The sequence below is a fragment of the Bos grunniens genome, chromosome 8 (assembly GCF_055505025.1).
Source record: "Bos grunniens cultivar Pamir isolate PY7600 chromosome 8, Bosgru_T2T1.0, whole genome shotgun sequence".
Classification (NCBI taxonomy): Eukaryota; Metazoa; Chordata; class Mammalia; order Artiodactyla; family Bovidae; genus Bos; species Bos grunniens.
The window spans coordinates 80,537,374-80,562,485 of NC_141172.1; the positions used below are offsets into that span (position 1 = coordinate 80,537,374).

Genomic DNA, 25,112 nt, shown 5'->3' on the forward strand with positions numbered 1-25,112 from the left:
GCAATGCACTATTGATTTGTAGATAGACAAAGAAATAGGTGGTTTATTTACTTCCATCACCTGCTATTTTGTAGAAAGACGATAAACTATTCTTATTTGTTTGCTAACAATTCTAGACAAGGTTTCCCTTCTTTAATTAAGCAAATTCAGCATAATCTTTTCTTACTGTGAACTGCAGTGAAACTGATGCTACATCCATGGTGGTTTTGGAACACTGTGGTTCATTTAGTCACTGCCCTCTGTGGAGTATTCTCTTGGTACAGAGCAGCTGTTCTCAAGTGGGCAATGACCTTGCCCCCAGGTGACATTAGGTAGTGGCTGGAGACGTATTTTTGGGTCATCACAGCGAGGATAGGGTGTCTAGAAGATAAAGACCAGCGGCTCTGTTGAACAGCCTGCAATTCCTAGGACAGGCCCCAAATGTTAACAGGGCTGAGGTTGAACAACCCTAGAGTAGATGAGTTACAGAAATGCTTCTAAGCTCCCTCTACCCAGCTCCTAAAACTCAGCACTTATCTTCACCAGGGGCTCTACAGGGAGAATGAACTCCCAGGCTGGTGCTGTGTGGGTGCAGAGGTTAAATATGTTATATTTGCTTCTTAGGGCTTCCCTGGTGGCTCAGTGGTAAAGAACCTTCCTTCCAGTGCAGGTGACGTGGGTTCAATCCCTGGGTTGGGAAGATCCCCTGGAGAAGGAAATGGCAACCCACTCTAGTACTCTTGCCTGGGAAATCCCATGGACAGAGGAGCCTGGTGGGCTACAGTCCATGGGGTCACAAAAGAGTCAGACACAACTTAGTGACTAAGCAACAACAGTTTGCTTCTCATCTGTGTGATAGACATCACCTCGCTTTCTCAGTTTCTCAGAGTACAAAATAAAACAATAAACTCTCTACTTAGGAATTTAGTAAAGATCACTGAGCAAATGTTTTCCAAATACTTGATAAAACAGGCCACTGGAGAACCAACAATGACGTAAGTCCTATGAATTCAGACACAAGAAGGAGTGTGGTGTCTTCCTACCTGAATGTACTGGCCAAGCCTAGATTAATTAAACTGATGGTCAGCTTAGCCCGTGATTATTCAGAGTGAGACATGTGGGGCTTCACCTCAACCCCGCCAGGAGTAAAGTTTGTGGTTTTTAATCCTCCTTCAGGCTTTGCAGTAACGGTCCCATTACCAGTTAAACCTGACCCAGTGAGGCTAGAAAGGCAACCAGCCAGTCCCACATGCCCGGTCAAAACTGCTCACGGCCCTGGCGTTTGTTACAGGATGGGCACATTGCTCTACATCTTGCCGTGAGACGATGTCAGATGGAGGTCATCCAGACTCTCATCAGCCAGGGCAGTTCCGTCGATTTCCAAGACAGGCATGGCAACACCCCCCTCCATGTGGCCTGCAAAGATGGCAACGTGCCGATTGTGCTGGCCCTCTGTGAAGCCAACTGCAATTTGGATCTCTCCAACAAGGTAAAGCTGGAGGGAAGATCTCTGCACAGTCTCTGTGTCTAGCTGCTTCTGGGTCTGGGCAATTTTCTCTCTTCACTGGTCATAGTCAGTATTGCTTTTATGGACCTGTTCTTTTTCATAGGGCTCTCCACTTTAAGTGTATTTTGCATATGACTTTTTAATAATTTCCTATAGCTTATTAATTTAATAAATTGTTCAATAATTATTTAATTATTAAATAAATATTATATAGGAAATTATTTAATTTCCTATAGACTATTAATTTAATAATAGTCACAGAAAAGTATTACATTAATACTTCCTGCTGAGACTGGCTTACCATTTATGAGCATCTAGAAAGAGAGCAGAAAAGGCAATGGCACCCCACTCCAGTACTCTTGCCTGGAAAATCCCATGGACAGAGGAGCCTGGTGGGCTGCAGTCCATGGGGTCGCTAAGAGTCAGACATGACTGAGCGACTTCACTTTCACTTTTCACTTTCATGCATTGGAGAAGGAAATGGCAACCCACTCCAGTGTTCTTGCCTGGAGAATCCCAGGGACAGAGGAGCCTGGTGGGCTGCCGTCTATGGGGTCGCATAGAGTCGGACACAACTGAAGCAACTTAGCAGCAGCAGCAGCAGCAGGAGCAGAAAGAGAGAGAAGGAGGGAGGGCAGGGGAGAGAGTGTGTGTGTATGTTCTCTTCCTGGAGAAGAATCAAAGAACATGGTACAAATCAGGGCACTGAGTGTTCAGGAAAACACCTAATGAGTTATATGATTGAAATTCCTAGAACCAGATTTCTCCAGTTTCCCTCATTTGAGAGTTTTATGGTCAAAAATTCATAACATCTTTCTCGTGCTAAATACATTTGGTAAGACTAAGGGGATACTATCATTTGGTGAATGATAAAGAAATAAAAATCCCCATATGTTGACTGCTAGAAATTCTAGAAATTAGCTAACACCTTCTCTTTTCCCTGAATGCCATCTAGATTTTCATTACCAAGTATGGTAGAACAGGTGGATAGTCATGTGGTTTCAGCTCTGTAACTGTATGAAAGGCAAGCACTATTCTGTTACCATTATGTTAAAAACAAAGTCCAAATAGAATTAATTTTGTAATTGCAGGAAATATTTGTTTATAAGTGGCAGACATGATACCAGCAGAATTTAATATGGTTTGTTTAAGGTAAAAGAATCACTGAAATACCTGGAAAATTATGCTTCTACCAAAAAAAAAATCCTTCTTGCATATTATGTGATTAATTCTAATAGAAATTGAAATAGGTAATCTTCATATTCTGGAAATATGAAAAGGCAATATCCTAAGTCCTAGCCATCAGCTGCTGGTTGCTTTCTTAGTTTATCCTTTTCTAATCTTGCCAAGTCAGTTATATAAGTGGCTTAAGGAAGAAACTAAATGTAATATAATATTAAGCAGCATCAAGAGGTTGGCTTTCCTTCCAGGAGTCTTAAATGAATAAAAAGCAGATTTAGGGACCTCGTGGCACTCATTTGAATGGCTGTGACTTGGCCATTGTACGTGGTGACTTTGTGAGTCTTACACCTTCAGAAGAGCTGGTGTCAGCTTGTTTTTCTCTTCCATTTTTTTGTTGCTTGTTTTAGGAAAGATGATGAAGTCTATAGAGGAACTTAAAGTCAGAGAAAGGCCTTGTTTCCCCAGAAAGCATATCTGATTTTACATGGACTGACCCTGGTAACCAATTGCATGGCCATGGCACAGTGACAGCCACGTCGCCCAGGCAGACTGTCACTCCTTTCCCATGCCCTGCCGTTTCCTTACCTGGATTCCATTCCCCCAGAGATACACACGGCCATTCAGATCCTACTCCTGTCGTCAGTATGTGACAGGAGCTTATCATGATTTCTGACAGTCATTGCAGTGAAACAGGCATTTCTCTATCTGCCTTCCTCTCATGTGTAAATCAGGACACTGGCTATTTAACTCAGCTGCATCAGGGAATGTGGAAGAAGAGAGGAACTGGACGATACAGACAGTACACACTTAACCCTTTGTTCTCTTCTGGATTGGCTCTTCTGATCAGCAAAGGGAGAAAAAGCATGTTGACACATGCGTAGGTGTACACGCACATACACACACACACACACAGATGTGCACACACACCCAGGATCTGCCCAAGAATTCCGTGCCTGCCAGGTATTGATGAACGAATGCCTTTTTCTGACAACACTGTGCAAGGTGTGATGTGAAGGGGCTGGGAGGTGGGCAGCAGGGAGTGATTCTTGTCCTCAGGCTGCTTGCAGACAGACACAGGGACATTTCACTATAAGAGCATCTCGTGTTATAACCACTACTGTGATAGAGACACTGGCACTCCAGAAGCATGGGCATCTGGACACTAAAGAAACTGGGAAAAGCTGTTCACAGGTGATTATTTTAAATGATTGGGATTTGGACAGATGGAGAAGAGGGGAAAAGCATATTTCAAGAAGAGGGAGGCAGCCAGGAAGGGGAATTGAGTCCAGATGGTGAAAGACCTTGAATATAATGTTAAGGAGTTTGAGTTTTGTTCGGTCAAACGTTGGAGGCCATCAAAGTGTAAATTCTCCTGGTCTTTTATTCATCATATGTCTCTTCCTTGACCCTTTCCCCTTCTGTAAAACTTGCATCTTGTTACCCAGGACTGTCTTCCTTACACAGAAATCCAAACACTTCCTCCAAATCTTCCAAACCAACTCCTTACTTTTCACTTTAGCTCTGGGGTATTTGAGAGCTTCATATCTGTTTTCTAAGTGACTCTAGGAGTTAACAGTAAACAAAACATAAATATGCACACACACTGCAGCATTACTTATAGTAGCAAAAAATGGAACCACCTTAAGTGTCCATCCTCAGCAGGCTAACTAAATAAGTTATGCTATATCTAAATATTGGATATTATTCAGGTATCTGAAAGAATGTAATAGGTTTTCTTATAGACATGGAGAAGTATTCAATCTGTTGTCAGATGAATAAAGCAAGTTGACAGAATGGAAGGTGGAATATGATTATGTCTTCGCTTTTCAAATTATTTCTCTCCACTTATGAATTCGTAGAGAAAAGCCTGGAAGGTTTGTGTGGGGCTAGCTCTGAGTGCGGGAACCTGGGGGAGTGGAAGGAAAAGTCTTCATTTTTCTACTGTGTATCCTTCTATGTCGTTTGGATATTAAATGAGCATGTGTTACCTTCTTAACAAAAACCTACATTTATTTGTACATAAACAGCACAAAACAGAGACAGCCAAACTTGCTCAGTTCATAATTTCCATTGTGTAAAATAATTTATTTTTTTCTGGTTTCCCCAGAGCAAAAGAAAAACCTTAATAAGTTCCAGGAGTTCCCTAGTAACCTAATGGTGAGAATTCTGGGCTTTCACTGCCATGGCCCAGGTTCGGTCCTGGTCAGGAGCTGAGATGCCATAAGCTGTGTCGTGCAGCCAAAAAAGAAAAAAAAAATTGTTTAAATGCCTTTGTTGTTGTTCAGTCGCTCAGTTGTGTCCGACTGTTTGCTACCCCGTAGACTGCAGCACTCCAGGCTGCTTAAGTTCTGTTTATTAAGTTATTCCACCCAAACAACCTAATATTTCAGGAGCTGATGGAACAAACGATTCACATAAATTGAAAGAAAGCTGTTTTTATTTAATTCTCAATTGACCACAGTTGTGTACTAATGGAAGGTGTGTGCTTGCTGGGCACCTCACGACTCTTGAAACCTTGGACTCAGAGTGGACACCACCACCCCTATATCCTGTTCTATGTGGATCTTCACAAGATACCTGCTTTGTATCACAGCCGCCGCCAACCCCATGCTGTGCATACACAATGTCACTGAAAGGAAGGCAGTCCCAGCTAATTTGAGACACTGGACTGCCTGAAGCTAGTAGTTTCCCTGATGTCTGAACCTGCTGGTTCCATCAAAAATTTAAAATATTCCGCAGCATCCCCTTGAATACACTGCAGTGCCCCCAGATACCTTGGCACACGTTTTGGGAGCCGTAGGCAATCAAAACTGCTGGGTATGGCCGTGGCGTTTCACCTCATTAGAGCGTCTTCACTTTCTGTCCTTCCATGCCTTCTTCCCTTGCTGTATCTAAATCTGAGCCACAGTGCAAATCTTTCCGGAACTTTGGGGCCTTCAGCCCTGACTCATGCCTCCTTTCTGCCAGCACAGCAGGAGACTTAATTTAGTTATTTTATGATAAGCCTCCCACTCTTTCAGCCTTTGAAGTTTTATTTTAAAGTCACTCTGTTAGCTGAGAAATACTTGAAAACATTTTGTTTGGCTTGCCTCCCCAAGGAAATGGCAAGTTTCTGGAGAAAGGAGACCTCGCCTCCTATCTCTTCCTTGTGGCTCCCAGATCCTTACACAGTGCTGGCCCCGTGAGATTCCCTCCACACATGTCATCCTTTGCAGCAAGAGTGAGGACTCTCCCGGGTCTTTTTGTCTCCTGCAGTATGGACGGACGCCTCTGCACCTTGCCGCCAACAACGGGATTCTGGACGTGGTCCGCTACCTGTGTTTGACGGGCGCCAATGTGGAGGCGCTGACCTCGGTGAGTAGCCCTCTGGCAGAAGAAAATGACTACAAATGTCTCAGGCCTCGAGGGCACGAGAGGGAAGGTATTGCTTGGCAACTGCACTGCGAAGCAGACAGGCTGCTATTAAGCTCCAGCTCCTCCGCAGGCAGTTATGTAAACATCTGCCCACACAAACCCAGGGTAAGATCTTGTTAATGCCTCATCCTCTCCTTTCCCCAGACCCGCACTGCGGGGAACACCTGCTGTTTCCCACTGGCCTTTTCGTTTCCTGTGTTACACAACAGGCCTTCATGTTTTGTATTAGCTTGTGTTTATCTTTTCTAAGTGTGCCCCCTCCACTGTGGGGGACTGGAGGGGCCATGGGCTTTCAGAGAGGGAGGAGGAAGGCCCCTCGGTGTGGGGGGGAACAGGTGACAAGAGCTGTCCTCTCGTCTTTGAAAGGTCTGGCTTTGCTCTTAGGCCTGCATGCATGCGGTAGTGTCCGACTCTTTTGCGACCCTATGGACTGTAGCCTGCCAGGCTCCTCTGTCCATGGGATTCTCCAGAATACTGCAGTGGGTTGCTGTGCCCTTCTCCAGGGGATCTTCCCAACCCCAGGGACCTAACCCACATCTCTTATGTCTCCTGCATTGGCAGGTGGTTTTTTTTTTTTTTTTTTTTTTTTTACCACTAGCATCACCTGGGAAGCCACAGCATATTTTAAAATGAGGTTTCTTTAGTTTCCTTCACTCCTGACACTCCCCATTCCAGACCTGGTACCTCCCTGCAGAAGAAACCCTTTGATCCTCATTTCGAGGATACCAAAGAAGAACAACGTGTCTGCGGATGAGATAAGGTTGCTGTTTTACAGCTGCAGTGAAACATTATCTTTTGAGCTGTTTCTGGCCTGGCAGTGGGTTGAGTCTCCACTGGCTCATGTGGGAGATTCCTAAAACTCACAAGAGCTTTACTAACACAAATTGTTTCTTTAGAGGAGACCCACTGGAGTTTTAAAACATGGCAGCTAACCTTGGGAAAATCAGGGATCTGAAGCTGGAGACTCATACAGGGGATGGCAAACTGTGGACCACAGACCAAATTCAGCCTGCTGCCCACTTCTGTTAATAAAGTTTTATTGGGATACTGCCATGCCTGTTGTTTACATATTGTCTGCAGCCATTTTCACTCTTCAAGGGGAGACTTGAGCAATTGCAGCAGAGACCCTAAGGCCCTCAGACCCCCAAATATCTGCTCTCAGGCCCTTTACAGAAAATGGTTGCTAACTCCTGGCCTAGGGTGTTGCCTCCCTGGCTGCACAAATGTGACAAGAATGTCATTCCCTGTCCACAAGCAGGGGGTCTGTTTTCTGCAGTGTTGAGCCCTGAGCTGGGCTCCTCTGCAGGCCCAGTGATGACCAGTGCTCTACATGGGACTGGACCTTCTTAGGGCACCTGCTCACCCATCACAAGCCCACCCACAGCCACCTATGAACCTGATGTGCCATTATCAAACTTTCCCCAACCATGTGTAGGCACTCAATCCAGTTACTCCACAGTAGAGCACTTATATACATTTTTACAAGAAGAAATATTTTTTTTTTACAGATATTGCCTCATAAAAAGTAAACTGTCGACAATGGCTGTGAAGATGCCAGCAGCTGCTCCTGCTGCCAGCCTGGCAGTGTGGGTCAGGGTCTTGGGCCTCTACTGGGTCCTCAGGCTTCCCCATGACCTCTGTGAAAGTGAAGTGAAAGTTGCTCAGACGTGTCTGACTCTTTGCGACCCCATGGACTGTAGCGTGCCACACTCCTCTGTCCATGGAATTCTCCAGGCAAGAATGCTGGAGTGGGTTGCTGTTCCCTTCTCCAGGGAATCTTCCTGACCCAGGAAGGAATCGAACCCAGGTCTCCTGCATTGCAGATGGACTCTTTGCCAGCTGAGCTTCCAGGGAAGCCCTGACCTCTGTGAGGCCACAGCTGTCTCCCCATGCCTTCCCCACAGCAGCTGCCTCCAGCCTTGGGCTCGCCCTCTGGAGGCTCTCAGGTGTACCTGCCCTCCCTGCCAGCTCACTGCAGATGCTCCTTCTTGGTCCTGCGAGTCCACTTCCTGGGGGCTCCATTGTTTATTCATTCAGCAGATACTGAGCACACACTGCACACCGGACAGACACGAGGGACACAGTGGGGCCGCGATAGGCGAGCTGGCCTTACCTTGAGAAACGTCCAGTCTAGTGGGAGAGTCAGAACCAAGGGTCACAGCAAGAATCACAGTGAATATGCAGCTACAGAGTGGGACCTGAGCCAGTTGGGAGCCAGGGTCCCCAGGGGTTTCCAGAGGTCCGGAGCACTCCTCAGAGAAAGAGGAGGACAGTCTGAGCCCAGAAGAAAGACTGTGGGCTGGAGCATAGGGGGATGACGGGGCTGGATGTGCATGGCCTCCCCAGCAGGCGCAGTGGAAACCACGCTGGCTCCACGCAGGAAGGGCGTTATCATGGAGGTGCCCTGATGCAGGCCTAGGCTGGCTCCATAGAAGGACAGCGTGCTGCCTGTGTCATTCTAAACTTTCTAATAGCCACATCTGATGAGGAAAAAGACAAGAAGTCAGTATCAGTCATATACTAAAAGTAATATATAAAGTAAAATATTTTGTACATAATATGCCAAATATTATCATTTTGACTTGCAATCATTATATTTAAATTACTGAGATATATCCGGTTCTCTGATTTAAGTCTTCAAAATCTGTCTGATTTAAGTTCTCTGATTTAAGTTTTCATCCACAGCACGTCTTAGCTCCACATTTCCAGCCCCAGAAGCTGCATGGGGAATGGAAAATGAAAATGAAAGTAAGTCGCTCAGTCGTATCTGACTGTTTGTGACCCCATGGACAGTAGCCCACCAGGCTCCTCTGTCCATGGAATTTGGCTGCCACATTATGGACAACACCCTCCAGCCCGTTTTGTCAGTGGGCTTTTCTCCTCTGCCTGACAGCACGGCTCTTCCCGGTCAGCACCACAGCCCTCGACCCCACAGCGCTCCCCAGCTGCTCCCTTTCCTCTCCCAACCTGTTCCTCAGCCAGGATGGCCAAGAAATCTTCTGACTATCTGGTTCTCTTTTTCCTTGCTTCCCACTTCTCCTCTACCCGCCACAGTCTGTCGTCGAATCCCTGTGACTCAGCAGAGGGAGTCACCTCGCTTTTTTGTTGTTGTTATTTAGTCACTAAGTCATGTCTGACTCTCTGTGACCCCAAGGACTGTAGAGCCCACCAGGCCCCTTTGTCTTTGGGATTGCCCAGGCAAGAATACTAGAGTGGGTTGCCATTTCCTCCTCCGGGAGATCTTCCTGACACAGGGATCAAACCTATGTCTCCTGCTTGGTGAGCGGATTCTTTACCACCGAGCCACCTGGGAAGCCCTCAAAACTTCTTTGTTGTAAAATAAAGCAGATTTTCTTTTTAAGAAAGGACAGGAACAAAAGAACTTGGTGAATTTGACAAACGCCTTTGTAGCCCTATTGAAATCAAAAAATAGAACTTCAGAGGCCACCCCAGAAGCTCCCCGTGGCCTGTCCCAGCCACAGTGCACCCCAACCCCCCACCCCGAGTGTAAGCCCCACTCTGACTTTGTAGTTCTCTAAGCATTTCCTTCCTTGCCTTTCTTTGAGGTCTTTCTCACCCATGAGCCAGCAGTCACATCTAGTTATCTCTTCAGGACATGGTACTTCCTTGACACCCACCCCTGTCTTAGATAAGAAAATCCTACTTGCCCTTCTTCCCCTCCCACCTCTGCTGCCCTCCTCCAGCTCTAGGTCTTCTTGCTGCTGCTCCACCCCACCTGGCAAGCTGCCCTCCCACTCTCTGCCCTCTGCTCCTCTCAGAAGCCCATGGACAGTAGCTGCACCTGGGAACTCAGACCCGCATCCGAATCTCCAGCCCTGTTTGACTCCTGAGCACTGGCACCAAGCCTTGCTATTTCTGCTGTCTCAGGGCCTTTGCACTTGCTGTTTTGTTGTTGTTGTATTTGTTTTTTTCCTTTTGCAAAACTTCCTTGGGTATCCAAATGGCTTGCTCTCTCACCTCCTTCAGGTTTTGACTCAAAGGTCACCTTCTCAATGATGCCAGCCTCCTAGACCACCGTGTATGACAAAGAAGGCAGAGAGTGCTGGACTCACTTGTGGGCCAGCTTCAGAGCTGGCACCTTGCTTAGCATGGGACTGGGATGAGGAGATCTAGCTCCTACACCTTTCCTTCTTGGACGGAAAGCTGGGGAGGGGGACGCTGGGGACACTCTCAGCTCTTTTTTCGTTAATTACTACTGCTTGCTTTTTCAGCTCATGGTGCTTCATTTATTTGTTTTTGTCTAATCTGCCCAAGAACCTATGCAATAGAGTGTCATTTCTCATCTCATGGGTGAAGAAACCCAGGTTCTAGGAGGCCAAGTGACTGACCACACAGTCTGGGAGGGATGGAATCTGAATTAAACCCGGGTCCTTCTCACTCTAGAGTTCAGCCTCTTTCCAAACTCTGGCAAAGAGTTCTTTTGGAATCTGAACAGTGTCCTTTAGAGCAATACTTTTTGCAAACTGTAGAGTACCATGCAAACATAAGGAAGTGTTGGTGGCAGTTTTCCTGTCATTTGAGAGACTCGACAGTGGAGAATAACTTTGCCAGTGAACAAACATCCTGTGTCTGAGTGCTAAGCAGGTCTAAGGCCTTTGAGAGAAATCTATGGTCAGTCACACCAGAAGACAGAAGATTTTAAGTTGAGGCTCAGATTTCTTCCAACTAAGGCAATGGTTCCAAAACCTATTAGAACCATTGCCTTAGTTGGAAGCCATTCTATTGGCTGCACAATAGAATCACGTGGGAGGGCTTAGAACCCTGATGTCCAGGTCACACCTCAGAAAGGTAGAAGGTGAGTATGCAGGTGGGAACCTGGCAGCAGAAGTTCTTTAAAGACCCCAGTGACTCCAGGGCACCATGAGGTTTGAGAAGTAAGGCCTGTCCTTATCATGTCAGTAAAGATCCAGACAGTCTGGTATGACCCCCTTGTTTGGATGCGGTGTCCAACAACTTACCTCATTCACCCCAAAGCAAACTAAAAGCTTTTGTCTGCCCACTGGGGCCACTGCAGGACTTGACAGCGGGGAGTGGGCAGAGAGAGGTGGGCAACATGAGTGCAGAGCACACCTCCCAGGAGCACCCACCGAGCTCCAACCACAGCCTACGACCATGCTTCTCAAGTTGGGCAGTTTCACTGCTCAGGAAACATTTGGCAATGTCCAGAGACACTGGACTTCCCTTGTGGCTCAGATGGTAAAGGGCTTTCCTTGTAACTCAGATGGTAAAGAATCCACCTGCAATGTGAGAGACTTGGGTTCAATCCCTGGGTTGGGAAGATCCACTGGAGGAGAGCATGGCAACCCACTCCATTATTTTTGCCTGGAGAATCTCCGTGGACAGAGGAGCCTGGTGGGCCAACAGTCCACGGGGTCGAAAAGAGTCAGACATGACTGAGCGACTAAGCACAGCACAGAGACACTGGGTTGGCACAGCTGGTGCAAGGGAAATCTGCTGGTGTCTAGTGGTAGAGGCCAGGGTGCTGCTTGACATCTCACAGTGTACGGGACAGCCTCCCATGGCAGGGAATCATCCTGGCCAGAATGTCAGCAGTGCCGAGACTGAGGTGATGTGATGGTTGGGATTGTGACCTGGGCTGCGAGATTGGCAGGTATGCTGTCAGTCAGATCCGGGCATCCCCCCGCTTCCTCAGGAATGGTACTTGAACTGTCCCTAGAAAACACTGACAGATGGGCCAAAGGCTGCTTAGTCTTCTCATTTAAGAAATATTGCTTTTATTTCTTTGGAAATTGCTTCTCATCTTTTCTACTTTTAAATTTGTAATGATTCCTAAGCTGCAGCAGAGCAGTCCCTCAGTCTCCGATCCCTCCTCTGTGATGGGTGAACAACTAGTGTTCCCACCGCCCGGGAGCACCTCTGAGGTTTCTACGCTCAACGCACTGAGACTGCGAGGAGGCGCTCGAAAAACGTTAGCCATCATCGTGCATGTTCACAGCCTGGAAACAAATTTGTTCAGTATGAGACTGCAGCCCTGTGAAAATTCTCTAATTAAAAAGCAAACACTGAAGTGCCGTGGACCCTTATTTCCACCTTTTATGTTTCACTGAAGATCTTCAGATCCAAATTGTCTGTAAAACTCAGCCTTTTCTTTGAAATGCACAGTAATTACCAGTAACTAGCTTGATATGAGTGCTGAGGTTTGTCCCTGGAAGGATTCTAAGACATTAGCTTCCACTAACTAGAATTTGGCAGCTAATGACAGTCTTTATCGTTGGCCTAATTGGAGGGAGGTTCAGGATGCAGAGTAATCTGCCTGCTAATGAGGTGCCCGGTTTGATTAAAGCCTGTGGGCCTGAGACATCTTGCCTTTGGACCTCAAAGCACCAATGCATGGTTTTTTCCTACTTTCCTTATCTTCCTTTCCTGGACCATCAGTGAAATCAGGATTCCACAGAAAAGGGAATAATTCAGGACAGGGTCTTTTGTCCACCTTATTTGCTTCTGATGCCTGTTACACTGTTTCTGTCTCAGAAGGTGATGTTGGTGTGTGGAACACACAGTTCTCTGCAGCGAAGGAAAAAACTAATCATTTCTCTCCAACAGGATGGAAAGACAGCAGAAGATCTTGCGAAATCGGAACAGCATGAACACGTAGCAGGCCTCCTCACAAGACTCCGAAAGGTGAGAAATTGTTTGTGCTCTGAAATGCTCTGTGCTTTTTATGTGAAAAATTCTGTCTTGTCCCTTATAAATGCTGAGAATGAACAATCTGTTGGACACACAGATGGTACCAAAAGGCACCTGTCCTGGGCTGTGGTTTGCTTATCGATTTGCATAAACATGTCGGCCACCTCTCTGGCTTCTTCTTCTGTGTTAGGACTTGGAAATCACTGGCCTCTTTTTGCGGTCACTGTGCCTGATTTTCCTCCTCTCACCCTGTCTATAATACCTGCCCCCGTGAAGTAGAGGGGAAATGAAAAAGCTGACCCTGCTTCTTTCTTTCTTAATGTTTCGAGCTCCAAAATATCACATATGCTCTAGCTTATCAAACATCATGGCTGTAAGGTTTAAGAAGATATGACAAAAATAAATAAATGCAGGTATGCCGTTTCAGCCCACATCACAGCAGTGTGTACGGAGAGACTTCAAAACAGTCACACCCTTTAAGTTAGGGATTCTCTGTGACTCTATCCTAAAGAAATCAAAGAAACGCATTAAAAAAAAAAAAAAGTTGTATGCATGAAGATGTCCATTGCAGTGTTATTTATAAAAACTGGCAATTAAAATCAGAAATGTTGGATGACCAACAATAACGTCTGATAAACTGTCATACAGCTATAAAATGGAATGGGTTTTGGCCTTTAAAATGTTCCTAAAGAGGTTTTAGTAACAGGAATATAATGTTTCAGATGTTCCTAGGCTGCAAAGCAGAAGATGAATTATGTGCACATTATAATTCCAGCTATGTTTTTTCAAATACATATAAAGAAAATGTTAACAGTGATGTCTTTGGGTTTAGCTTTCTTAATTGACAGTCTCTTCTTTAAACATAACTCTGTTGTTTCCAAACTTCCTAAAATAATCGTGTAATAATTTTTTTAAAAAAAGGACAAATGTTATAGAAATTTTAAAAATTACTCAGTTAATTTAAGTGTTCATGAAAAAGTATTATTTCAAATAAGCTCAGGGTATCCTACAAAGACCCTGCCATATAAATTGAAAAGTGCCTGGGGGAGGGATAACAATGTTTTAACTTTCACAGCTACTAAAAGTTTGAATTGATAGTGGTCCCCTGGTCCTGGTTACAGGGAAAGGGCAAGGGGACACATGCAGAGATTGGAATGATTTCAGTGCCTGGAGTTGGCCCGGGGAAGATAATGGACTTTCACACCTTTGTGCTTTGGAGTCTGTGAACTGATAAACACTGAGATCCCCCCAGGCCACTGCTGGGATTCAGTCTCCCCTTTGATCTAGAATTTCTGGAAAGAGATCCCGGCTTATTCACACGTTCTTAGAGGAAAAACTTACATTAACTCTGGACTTCATGTTCTCCCACTCTGTGCCCCCACAGACTGTGGGGGAGAATCTGGACTAGCAAAGCAAGGGAAAACTTTTTGTTTACAGGCAAAACAAGAGGGGGCTGTGCAGGAACCTATGAGACTGTCAGCCAGTCAGCAATGAACTTTCACATAAAATCTCCTCATCTTAAAACTCACTTTATTTGAAGTGATATTCAGCCAAATGAAACACAACTTCAAGCCAGATTGACTCAGAGGCCACCAGTTTGTAACCTCTGACTTTTGCTGGATTTTATTGTAGGGAGCCCCGCATTTGAGTATAGAATTCTATGTTTATATAGATTATCACACTTTAAGGGCTGTTTTTGGTTTTTTTTTTTTTTTAATGGAAACAGTATCTTTTGCTTGCTTGCTTGTTTTTTAATATTTCTCTCTTTGGCTGCACCGGGTTTTAGTTGCAGCATGTGGGATCCAGTTCCCTGACCCGGTATCAAACCTGGGCTCCCTGCACTGGGAGCACGGAGTCTTAGCCATGGACCACCAGGGAAGTCCCATAATAAGGGCTGTTTTAAACTGAGTCCCCCATTATAATATCCATTGATAGTGGAAAGAAACCGAAGCAAATCTGGCCTTTCCACAGTTTGGGTGAGTACACATTTTTACAGTTAATACCTCTAGTATGGTCCACTATTAGGAAGAAACATTTTATTAGGCTCAACACCTTAGCAGGTATATAAACATGCTGAATCAGGTATTCTTAGGTTTCCCAAATTCCACAAAGCGGGATTTTAACCTGCCTGCCTCCGCTGGCACCATCGTCCTGCTCTGAGCCCAGCGTCGTCCTTGCCGGTGTTTTGTGGGCTCAGTTGGTGCACGGGCAGCCCCTCTCACAAGTGTAGCACTCTGGACAGTACTGTTGCCTCATACTTTCTTGGCTTGAAGTGCGGTTCATCATCTCAGAAACGCTTGTTCCACAGCAGTGCTCCAGGGAAAGGTATAGCCTGCTCATCTTAAAGCAACAATCAGCTGCAAGCCATGATCTTCCATGGCCTAATAGTCACCCCAGGAAACACCCTCTTCTGGCCAAGGGACAAGGCTTTTCCTTGGACTGTGCTGTTTTAGTGCCCATCTACCCCTTAGGAAGATACTTTTATTTAAAAACATTGCTATGCTAGATACAAGCCCAAGCCCAGATGTCCATTCCAGCAGGTCAGAAACAGCAGACAAATGCCATTAAAAAAGACAGGAAGGAGAGCACTCTACAAGATAGCCAAGGTTGGGTGGATTGGATGAGTGGGGCTCAAAGCACTTTCTCACGTTATCTGATTCCTGTATTTCTTGCTGTGCTTCAACCACTTTTATAATTAGGAATATAAATAGTAAGTGAAGCCACATGCAGCTCAAGGAAGGGTGGCTGTCCCCAGACTGGAATTTTGAACTCTGTGTGGTGTGGGTTCTTGTACAGTCCCAGTTTGGGGCTTTCCCTTTTTTTTTTTTCTTTCCTTCCATTAATTCGTACTTTTGCTTTTTGATGTCTAGATTTTTTCAAGAGGGGTGGGAGAAGGAATATTACAGCGTTTAGTCTTTTACCATTATCCTATGATTTTTGTAAGGAGATGAAAAAAGTCATTACGATGCCTGTGAATATAGTACATCATCCCTCTTGGAGCCCAGAATCTACTGGGAGATTCCCCTCTCGTCTTTGCTTTGAGAGGCAAAATATAGGGTAAAGGCTGAGAGCACAGACTCAGGAGTCCCTGCTCTGCCACACCTTCATGCTGGGTGAACTACCAATCTGCTTAACAGGCTGGGCCTTAGTTTCCCTGTTTGTTAAATGGGATGAGTACAGTGCTACTCACAGGATGGTGGTAAGGGTCAGGCGGGTGGTGTAAACGATGTCCTTAGAGCAGTGCCTTGCACACCCTGAGCACCGTGAGTTTGCCACAGTTGGCATCCTAGTTCGCATCCTGCAGACCACCCTCCAGGTCCAGGGGAACTATTGAGGTTTCCTTGGGGCCACCTCTTGTGACCCAGCCCGCAGGAGCAGATGTTGGGGTGGCAGCAGTGGCAGCAGTGGCAGCTCTGGCAGGGTACGTTTGAGAGTCATTTTTAGTAACAGCCACCATTGACGCTCAGTGTGTGTGGCAGCCCTGTAATTTTACATCCCTGAGTTGCGGATGTTCCCGCAGGAAACCCGGTCTCCACTAGGTTAAGCAACATGCTAATTACAGAGCAGAGACCCAGACCAAAACAGAAATGCCTGCTTTTGGGGCTCGATCAGGGGCTCAGGACTCCTTCAGACTCAATTCTCCAACAGCCCAGGATGGTCCTTCCCTCCAGCGGGGTCACCCGCTTGGTGGCAGACATGGGTCACTTCCCTCGAGATAATGCAGAGCCCTGTGCCCTTCAGCGGAGTCTCCCCAACTTCATGTTCGACAAGATCCACGTAATCATTTGCTTTAGTCATGCCTTCAAATGACTCTAGACCTCAGCTTTCCCCTTAGCCAGAAAGGGAGGAGTTGACTGCCAAACATTTCTAACCATTCTCTATCTTTAAAAAAAAAAAAAAATGTAAACCCCAAAATAAATAACTGCTTGGGATTTCGGGACACCCAGTACTGGAACCTGGTTATTGAAAATGATCATGATGTCCCAGTGTGTCTGGAAAATGCATCGCAGAGGACTCATGGGCGGTTGCCTTAAGGAGCAGGCTCTACCTGCAGAGAAAGCCAAGAAAGGTGATTTGTTTGCAGTGGTAACCTGCAATGGGTCATCTGCAGGAAGAGACTGCCCACCGCCCTGTACAGTGGGTGAGGGGAATGGAAGAAGGTAGTTTACACTGAGGGGCATTTTATCACCTTTCCTTTCAGTGTCATTTTCTGTTCCAGGCTGCAGTGTTTCTTACCAGGGTGCTGTCAGAATTTGGGGGTGGGTGGAACTTCCTGTCCTTGCAGGATGCAAGGACCCCCAAGGATCTAATGTCAAGCACCCTCTTCCACATTCATTGTGGAAACCAAAAGACTGCCTCTGTTCCTTTCCTGACACCCCCAGGCGTGGTGCCAGCCTCTGCTCACCCACTCCACGTGCATCCTAAGCGCAGTCACTGGGTGGGGTCTGTGTCTGGAGCAGCAGGGGTTGGCCATAAGGTGCCTTGCTCAGCCGTTTGGTTTTTCAGGGCCAAATTAGCGACAGAAATGCTCCCTGTGTTTTCACCTCTCATCAGTTGTCAAGCCTAGGAACGTGTTCTTAAACATCTGTTAGGGGTAAGCCATGGTGCTTTCTCTTCTGAAAAAAGAACCAAAGTCATCTTGTTGAGCTGCATAGGGCAGAGGAGGGTGGGCTGGAGGAGAGTGAGAGGAGATGACATCCCTAAAGCAGGGGGCTGACCGTGGGAGGTGAGACCTGCAGCCAGCACATCTGCATCTGGGCAGGTAGGGGAGAGGGCAGCCGAGCTGGGGCTTGTGAGGGAAGGAAGAACACAGCGCATCTTCCTCTCTGACCCAGTTCAACAGGAGATGATGGTGTGGTGGCATGTGGGAGCCCATGGTAATGTCTGGGAGAGCCCACCATACACATCTCTCCCCAACTGCGTGTTCCGTGCCGTCACATTCGGGGCTGAAATCAGCTGTGGTAGTGGTATTTACACCACAGGAATCAGCAAACACTGATCAGGCTTTACCTTTTGCCCGAAACCCCAGCCTGCTCCCCCCGCCATCCCCTGCAGTGAGCTGGTTTCCCAGCACACCATTGTTTTAGGGGCCTCTGGGGGCCCCCTTAGCTCCACCATGCATGGTAGGTATCACTTTCTTATAAGGAGCTGCACCCTCTTCTGTCCCCTGTGTTCACCCCCACTGCTAAACAAAGCCCCCTTCAGCCCTCCAAACCTGCTCAAGAACTCTGTGCTCACTTAACCAAACCAGTTCTGCTCCTAGAAAAAGGGGAGCTTGTTATAACAGGCGGGGAAGGGGGTAGCGCTTAGATTTTGTACTGGCATCCATTTTTACTATCATATCAAGGTCTATTCTTTCCTGATTTTAAAACACTAGTTTTAAGGGGGTTGAGGAGTCAGCTTATTTTTATTTTGTTTGATTGTCCTTCTAATCAGCTTTTCTGTAAAGTGATATTAAAAGTAGTTGTTTTTCCTAAGTCTGAGACTAGATGGTGAAGAAAGATGCCCAGGAATAGTTTGAAAAAATAGGACAAAGTTGGGAGCTTGCCCAAAATTTAGAATTCACCACAAGTAAACTGCATTTGCATAATTAAGAGTTGCTGCTCCCATCCTGTGGGTCTAATTGCATCCTGCCACGTGCAGAGAGCCACGTCACCTCTCCATTCTCTTATCTCTCTTTCCCAGGCGGGAGATGGCTCTCGATCTCCCATCAACCTTGCTGTTTAGTCACTTTTGCCGATGAGAAAGTGAAAGCTGAATTGCCAGGGGGTAGAAGGTGCTGGAAGAAAGGAAATTAGAAACCCCTGTCGACTAAAAAATATAGTCAGAATGTGAAAGTAGAGTTATTTTATTTGGTGGGAATATTTAGGACTCTGCGGCAGGGAGACAGCATCTCAGTAGCTCTGAGCAAACTGCTCCAAAGAGGCAGGAGGGGAAGTCAGGCTATATACAATTTTGTAACAAAGGGAGCAGGCATTTTGAACATCAAAGATGGGATATCAAATGAAGGAATTTAGCATTCTATGTATGGGGAGATGCAAGCCTCTGGGCTCACTGAGTTCCTTCCTTTCAAATGCATCTCAGCTTTCTGGGGCCAACCCTGTTCCTTAGTTCACATCGCCTCTTGCATTCCCAGCTCCTCAGCAGTCACCCTTGGAGGTGGCAGCGTCTGCACTCATTCACATTTGGAGGCCAGAAATCGCTGATGGCTGTGACATTTCTTGTTTATTAATATGGCAGGAGATGTTTTCATTTCACCCCAGAGTTCACCAGGGCTTCAAAAAGCAATGCAGTTACCAAATAATGCTCATTTAAAAGATAATCAAAGGGTCTACCATAGGAAAGAACTATGAGAGACCAAGTAAAGGAAAGAGGCAAGACCAGTCAATAAACAAACAAGAAAATGTGAGATAGGTCAGAGGGTGGCAAACTAGGACCATAGAGCCAAAACCGGCCCCTCACCTGCTTTTATAAATAAAGTTTTATTGGAACAGCTATACCCCTCTGTTTACTCCTGTCTATGGCAGGTTTCTAGATCCATATATGGCAGTCACAACAGAGACCACCAGGTTCTTTACAGGAACCAGCCAGAAGAAGGGCTGGGAGAAGACAGAGGGAGCAGTGAGTGGAATGGGCCTGAGAAGGTAAAGAGTTAGAAATAGATCAAAAAGGAGGGAGCTATGGGGGTAGCAGCAGAGTTTGAGTGTGATTGTTGGGGCAGAGGACGGTGCCTACGGTGAGCAGAAAGATAGGCCTGGCTTGAAAAGGCGATCGGGTACGGGGCCAAGTGTGTTAAGTAAGTTGTTGTTCAGTCACTCAGTCGTGTCTGACTGTTTGCCAGCCCATGGACTGCAGCACGCCAGGCTTCCCTGTCCTTCACCATCTCCCAGAGTTTGCTCAAACTCATGTCCTTTGAGTCGGTGATGCCATCCAACCATCTCGTCCTCTGTCAACCCCTTCTCCTCCTGCCTTGGGATTTCCCTCTGACTGCTCACACCCAGAAACCAGACAGAAGGTGGTCTTGGCAGCCAGGCGAGATGGGACGGCTGCTTGGACTGGTGCTGTTCAGGCTCAGTTACTTTGTGAGCTTGAGGCCGGAATACAAATGAGAGCTCGCTTTCCTGTGTAAATATTTGAAGTATGTGGTTAAAGCTAACAGGGAAACTCTGGCCTCCCATTACACAAATGCACCTTTGTGACCACCTGGAAGCCTGAGTTCCGGTTTAGAGGTCTGGTTCCTCAGGGTCCCTGCTGCTTCCCCTCCCATCTTCCCAGCCTGCACGCGAGGCCTTGCCGTGTCCCAGCCACATCCACCAGCCTGTGGGGTCGAGCGGGATGGGATGCACAAGAATATTTTGAGGCATGAGTCAAGACTTAGGGAACCCAGAAGTCCTGACCCTCCTCTCCTCTGGGCAGTGTCCCTGCTCACACTATCCTGGTACAGCCATTGAGGGCCTGAGCAGACTGGGCGCTGGGGCATCTTGGAGCTTCTGTTAAGAAATCAACATTCTTCCACATTCTCGAGCTAACCAGGAGCACACTCTGTACCTCTCTTTTCCCCCTCTCTGCATCAAAACCAGAGAGGGCACACACACTAAGGCTGCTGCTGGAAGCTGCCTTCTTGGGGACAGACGCTAATCTGAGCATGCCACTCGTCCCTGCTGCGACATCTAATGGTGAAAAGTGGAAGTGCACCACCCACCAGGAGGAGAGGGATGTCAGAAACTTCTTGTTTCAGAGTTGTTCAGTCACTCAGTGTCTTCACGACTCTTTGTGACCCCTTGGACTGCAGCACACCAGGCTTCCCTATCCTTCACTGTCTCCTGGAGTTTCCTCACACTCATGTCCATTGAGTCGATGGTGCCATCCAACCATCTCATCCTCTGTCACCCCCTTCTCCTCCTGCCTTCAATCTTTCCCAATATCAGGGTCTTTTCTAATGAGTTGGCTCTTCACATCAGGTGGCCAAAATACTGAAGCTTCAGTATTGGTCCTTCCAGTGAATATTCAGTATTGATTTCCTTTAAGGCTGACTGGTTTGATATCCTTGCTGTCCAAGGGACTCTCAAGAATCTTCTCCAGTACCACACCTCTGTCTCAGAGGGCTGTCTCAAATTCTGTGTTCAGATTCTTCACGGTTCTTAGTGAGTGCCAGTGGGGAGGGGCCCTCCTTGAGGACAAGGTTAGATTTCCTTGGACTGAAGACTGGAGTATATTCTGCTTGTCCTTGCCTTTAGCAGTTTCTCAGCCCATCTTCCCCAGGGCAAAGTAAAGGGTGAGAGTTCCTCCCAGTCCAGGCCTGCAGGTCCTGACTGCAGGGGAAGGGAGGGCAGGGAGATGTGTGAAGGCCCTGGGCAGAGAGTAGGAATGTGGGATGGCTTGTAACCCCTACACCCCTTTCTTTGGCCATTGAAATATTTTTCTCACCTGCCTGCCATTCATCTCCACTTGAAAGGTGAGAAAGTGTGTGTGTTTGTATGATCGTCCCAGAATCGAGGACACTGTAAAAGCTGAGCTGTCAGTCCCATGAAGCAGTATTTTCTTGGACAAAACAAGATTTCTTGAGGATTGTTATATTTGGGAAACACCATGAGAACTAGTGATGGATTCTGACATGAACGCAGTCCCTGCAGAAGAAGGTTCAATCTGTATTTCTGATTAAAAAGCTTGGGGCTGGTGCACTGGGATGACCTGGAGGGATGGTATGGGGAGGGAAATGGGAGCGGGGTTCAGGATGGGGAACACTTGTACACCTGTGCCGGATGCATGTTGTTGTATGGCAAAACCAATACAATATTGTAAAGTAAAAAATAATAAAAAGTTAAAAAAAAAAGGTACTCCCCTGGAGCTCCCCAAGGACATGGAGCCTGTTAACACAGGCCAGCAGTCCAACTCATTTGCTTAGGAAAAATGAGGTGCCCGAGTGTACTCTTTGTCTGTGCAAATCCAGAGTGGGGAGGCGGGGTGCACTCTCATCCTACAGAGCCTTTTCATAGCAATGACTTATAAGCCTTACTTTAAATCAGGACTCTGCACTAACTGGGAAGTGTTTTCTTAGTGAAACGAACTGGAAATGGCCCTTGTTGGACATTCATAGTCCTAGGATTAATAGCTGAAGCACAACCCAGCTTTCAGTTTCCGTTCTTAACTTTGTAAATCCTTGTTTACTCCTCCCTGCTCCCCACTCCCCTTCTAGAAACCCATCACCTCCCTTTCAGTGACAGCAGTGGTAGGAAGGAAACCTAGTTCTGTCTTCGCCTTGGTCAAGAAAGGGCCTTGACCTCTCTGAGCCTTGGTTTCCCCACTTGAAAGGGAGAACGACCACAGTAACCACAAAGGTTTCTTTGAGGTTTAATGAGGAATGTGAGTGAAAGCACAACATAAGCTGGAAGATACAAACCTGAAAGTTACTGTTGCAGACAGGAAATGCATCTGTCACAACTCCTAGGCGTGTTCATGAAAGAATAGTTCGGGACCCTTTTTGAAGACAGTAGGATTGACTATTTGGGGGTACTGCAGTGGGTGCAGAGCAGAGGAAAGAGATCAGCTCAATCCCAACTTCAACAAGGACAAGCGGGGATTTATAACCAAGGAATTAGGTGGGGTTCATGGATGGAAAATCACTAAGACAAAACCCAAAGGCTAAGGGGTTTCTTGCTAGAAACCCATGCCTTGGATTCTTTCATGAGATGGTCAGCCAGCTGAGACCACAAGAGGAGACGGAAGGGAGGCTCAGGGGAAATGCAGTGTGTATATCATTGGTCCCAGAGAGAGAGGGATTAGGGTTGGGTCGTGGAACTCAGACTCAGTTCAGCAGGGAGAAGCAGAGAGCCCCTGGGGCAAGTGCTTTACTGGGGTCAGGGTGGGTACACATGGAAAGGTGCAGGGCGTGTCACTGGGGCATTTGAGTGTCAGGGGTCACAGTGGGAAAGTAGGAAGGGGAACCTGTGGCTGAGCCCACTCACACACTGGTATACCTGGGCTGGCACTCACATCCTCTATTTGTGGGGACGTTGAGGCAACAGAAACATAGGAAGTTTTAAAGATTATAATACTCATCAGGATTATTGCTAAAGGCAGGGCAGGTGCTCAGATATCAAGGTTGGGCATGAAGAGTTTGCTCAGATGTCAAGGGTGGGGGATTTCCTCTAAACTTGACCTTGCAGGATTCTTGTTCATCCTGGACTACCCAGCCCGACACAGCCCACCATCACCAGCCCCTCTTCCTGCTTTCCTCCATTTCTGGGGCTGACTTGGGGAGCAGGCAGACAGACCACCAGCCACTGCTAGCCCACCATTGTCCTGAGTGGAACTGGAAGGAGCAGAGGGCTCTCAGCCCAGGCAGCACTGAGCAAGGCCAAGACACACCCTCTATCAGTGGCATGGGACAAGCCCACGTTGGTTCAGAGCAGCCGCTGGAAGCAATGGGATAACACCTGTGTCCGAGTGTTACTGCAGTCTGTTCAGACTTGGGCTCAGACCTGCGGGACTCATGCGAGGGAACAGAGGTGCCCTCACTCCTTCTTCACACAGGACAGATGTGTTGGCCCAGCCTCAGAGTGTCAGGATCAGAGGACACGGAACAGACAGAATAGAGCAATGCTATGGGTAATGCCCCCAGGTTCAGTGATGGGACTAAAGCCAGAAGCAGGTTTTCTGCCTTTGCCGCATCTCAGGAGAAGCACATCCCGGCTTCATGCAAAGAATCTGTCCATGTTAGTTAGCCATGTGTCATGGACTAGGTGGAGAACTTTTTTATTTATTCAGGAGATACTCCTAAAGGAGGGAGCTGCTCCCAATTCAGACACTCACTGTGCAGTGGGTGGCACTAGTGGTAAAGCACCCCCTGCCAATGCAGGAGACATAAGACACGTGGGTTCGAATCTGGGTTGGGAAGATCCCCTGGAGGAGGGCATGGCAGCCCACTTCAGTATTCTTGCCTGGACAGAGGAGCCTGGGGGCTACAGTTCGTGGGGTTGCAAAGAGTCAACACAACTGAAGCAACTTAGCATGCGGCACCCACGACTTGAAGATAGAAGGGCTAGTTTGAAGATTCAATTGTAATGAAAGGTGGTAGATTGGCTTCAGGGGTCATGGGCTCATCTGCCACAGTAAATGGCATCAGGGAGAAGCCAGTGCCCCATTTCTTCTTGCCTGATCAGCAGCACCCCAGTGAGTAACTGCCTCAGAATAGAACTTTTCAACTCCTGTGCTGACCTGGGTCATAATTCAGGGGAAGTGCTGGCAAGATACTCCAGCCCTTTCCGCCCAGTGCAGCGTTTTGTCTCAGTACCTGCTGAGATTTGAGGTTAAAAGAAGAAACCCAACAAGGATAACACCATGTTCTACAGATCACTGTCCAAAGTGTGGTTTCCAACCCTAGGAGAACCAATACTTTCTAACAATGGTGCCCAACCTTTTGGATAGGGGAGTGGTTTGGGCAGTAATTCCAACCCTGGGGAGCAGTGGATGGAGCTTTGCTGCTCACCTCCTGCTGTGCTTCCTGTGTCCTAACAGACCAAGGGCTGGTGGGGGGTTGGGGACCCCTGCTTTATAATGTACATTTTGTGATGCCACAGTAACTCTCCTGAAATAAAACTCAAAGGTAACAGTGTACCTACTGAGGTAATTTTAAAAGATCAACAGAATGCCCTAACTGTAATATAACAAAGACATCAAAGTAATATATATGTGATATAATAGAATGTGTTTCAGTATGTAATTGCAGAGCAGAGGTGATGAGGAGACATTGTTAACTTGACAGACGCTTGGGCCCATCCACAGAATCCCCGAATGGAACACCTACAGATGCCATGGATGTTGGAGGGACAGCAACTCAAAACAGCAGCAACAGGCTGACATTTTACAAGAGGGGATCAGAGCTATAATTCCACCAACATATACAATTGGTGCACTCTTGGGAAAGTCAGTATGTATTAAGCCATACCCTCTCAAAACCCTCTGGGTCATATTAAAATGCAGTTAAGTCCTAAGTTCAGATGATCACAAACAAGGTCTTTCTCTTAGATAAATGCTTAGCAGACACTCAGAAGTCAAGCAGACTCAGGAGAATTCGTCCCATTCAGAACACTGTGTGCACATGTCAGGAGCCCAGCACCCACCTACCCACCACCCGCCAGCAGCATGCCCCCAGCGCTGGGAACTAAAACTGCCACCTTCCATTTTCAAAATGCCAGCTCCTGGGTGGTGCTCCCCTTGTCGAGAAAGATGAGTCGGAGTTTACCAGGAGGAAACAGAGGAAGGAACGCAGGAGAGTTGTGAGTTTGCTACTAGGGCATGAGCGTGCCCTAGGGCTCCCATCCTGGGTTGTTGGTGGAAAATGTAACAATGGCTCAGGAGG

The 25,112-nt window shown here is 47.0% G+C and overlaps 1 protein-coding gene across 5 annotated transcripts in view; it reads left to right on the forward strand.

Moving 5' to 3' along the window:
* Window positions 1-25,112, forward strand: part of DAPK1 (death associated protein kinase 1) — a 211,779-nt gene that overhangs the window by 164,115 nt on the left and 22,552 nt on the right. For all 5 annotated transcript variants that reach the window (XM_086416933.1, XM_086416936.1, XM_086416935.1 and 2 more), the window contains 3 exons: window positions 1,271-1,468; window positions 5,924-6,022; window positions 12,668-12,745. In XM_086416933.1, coding sequence (XP_086273059.1) covers window positions 1,271-1,468; window positions 5,924-6,022; window positions 12,668-12,745 — 375 coding nt within the window. The remainder of the gene's footprint in view (window positions 1-1,270; window positions 1,469-5,923; window positions 6,023-12,667; window positions 12,746-25,112) is intronic.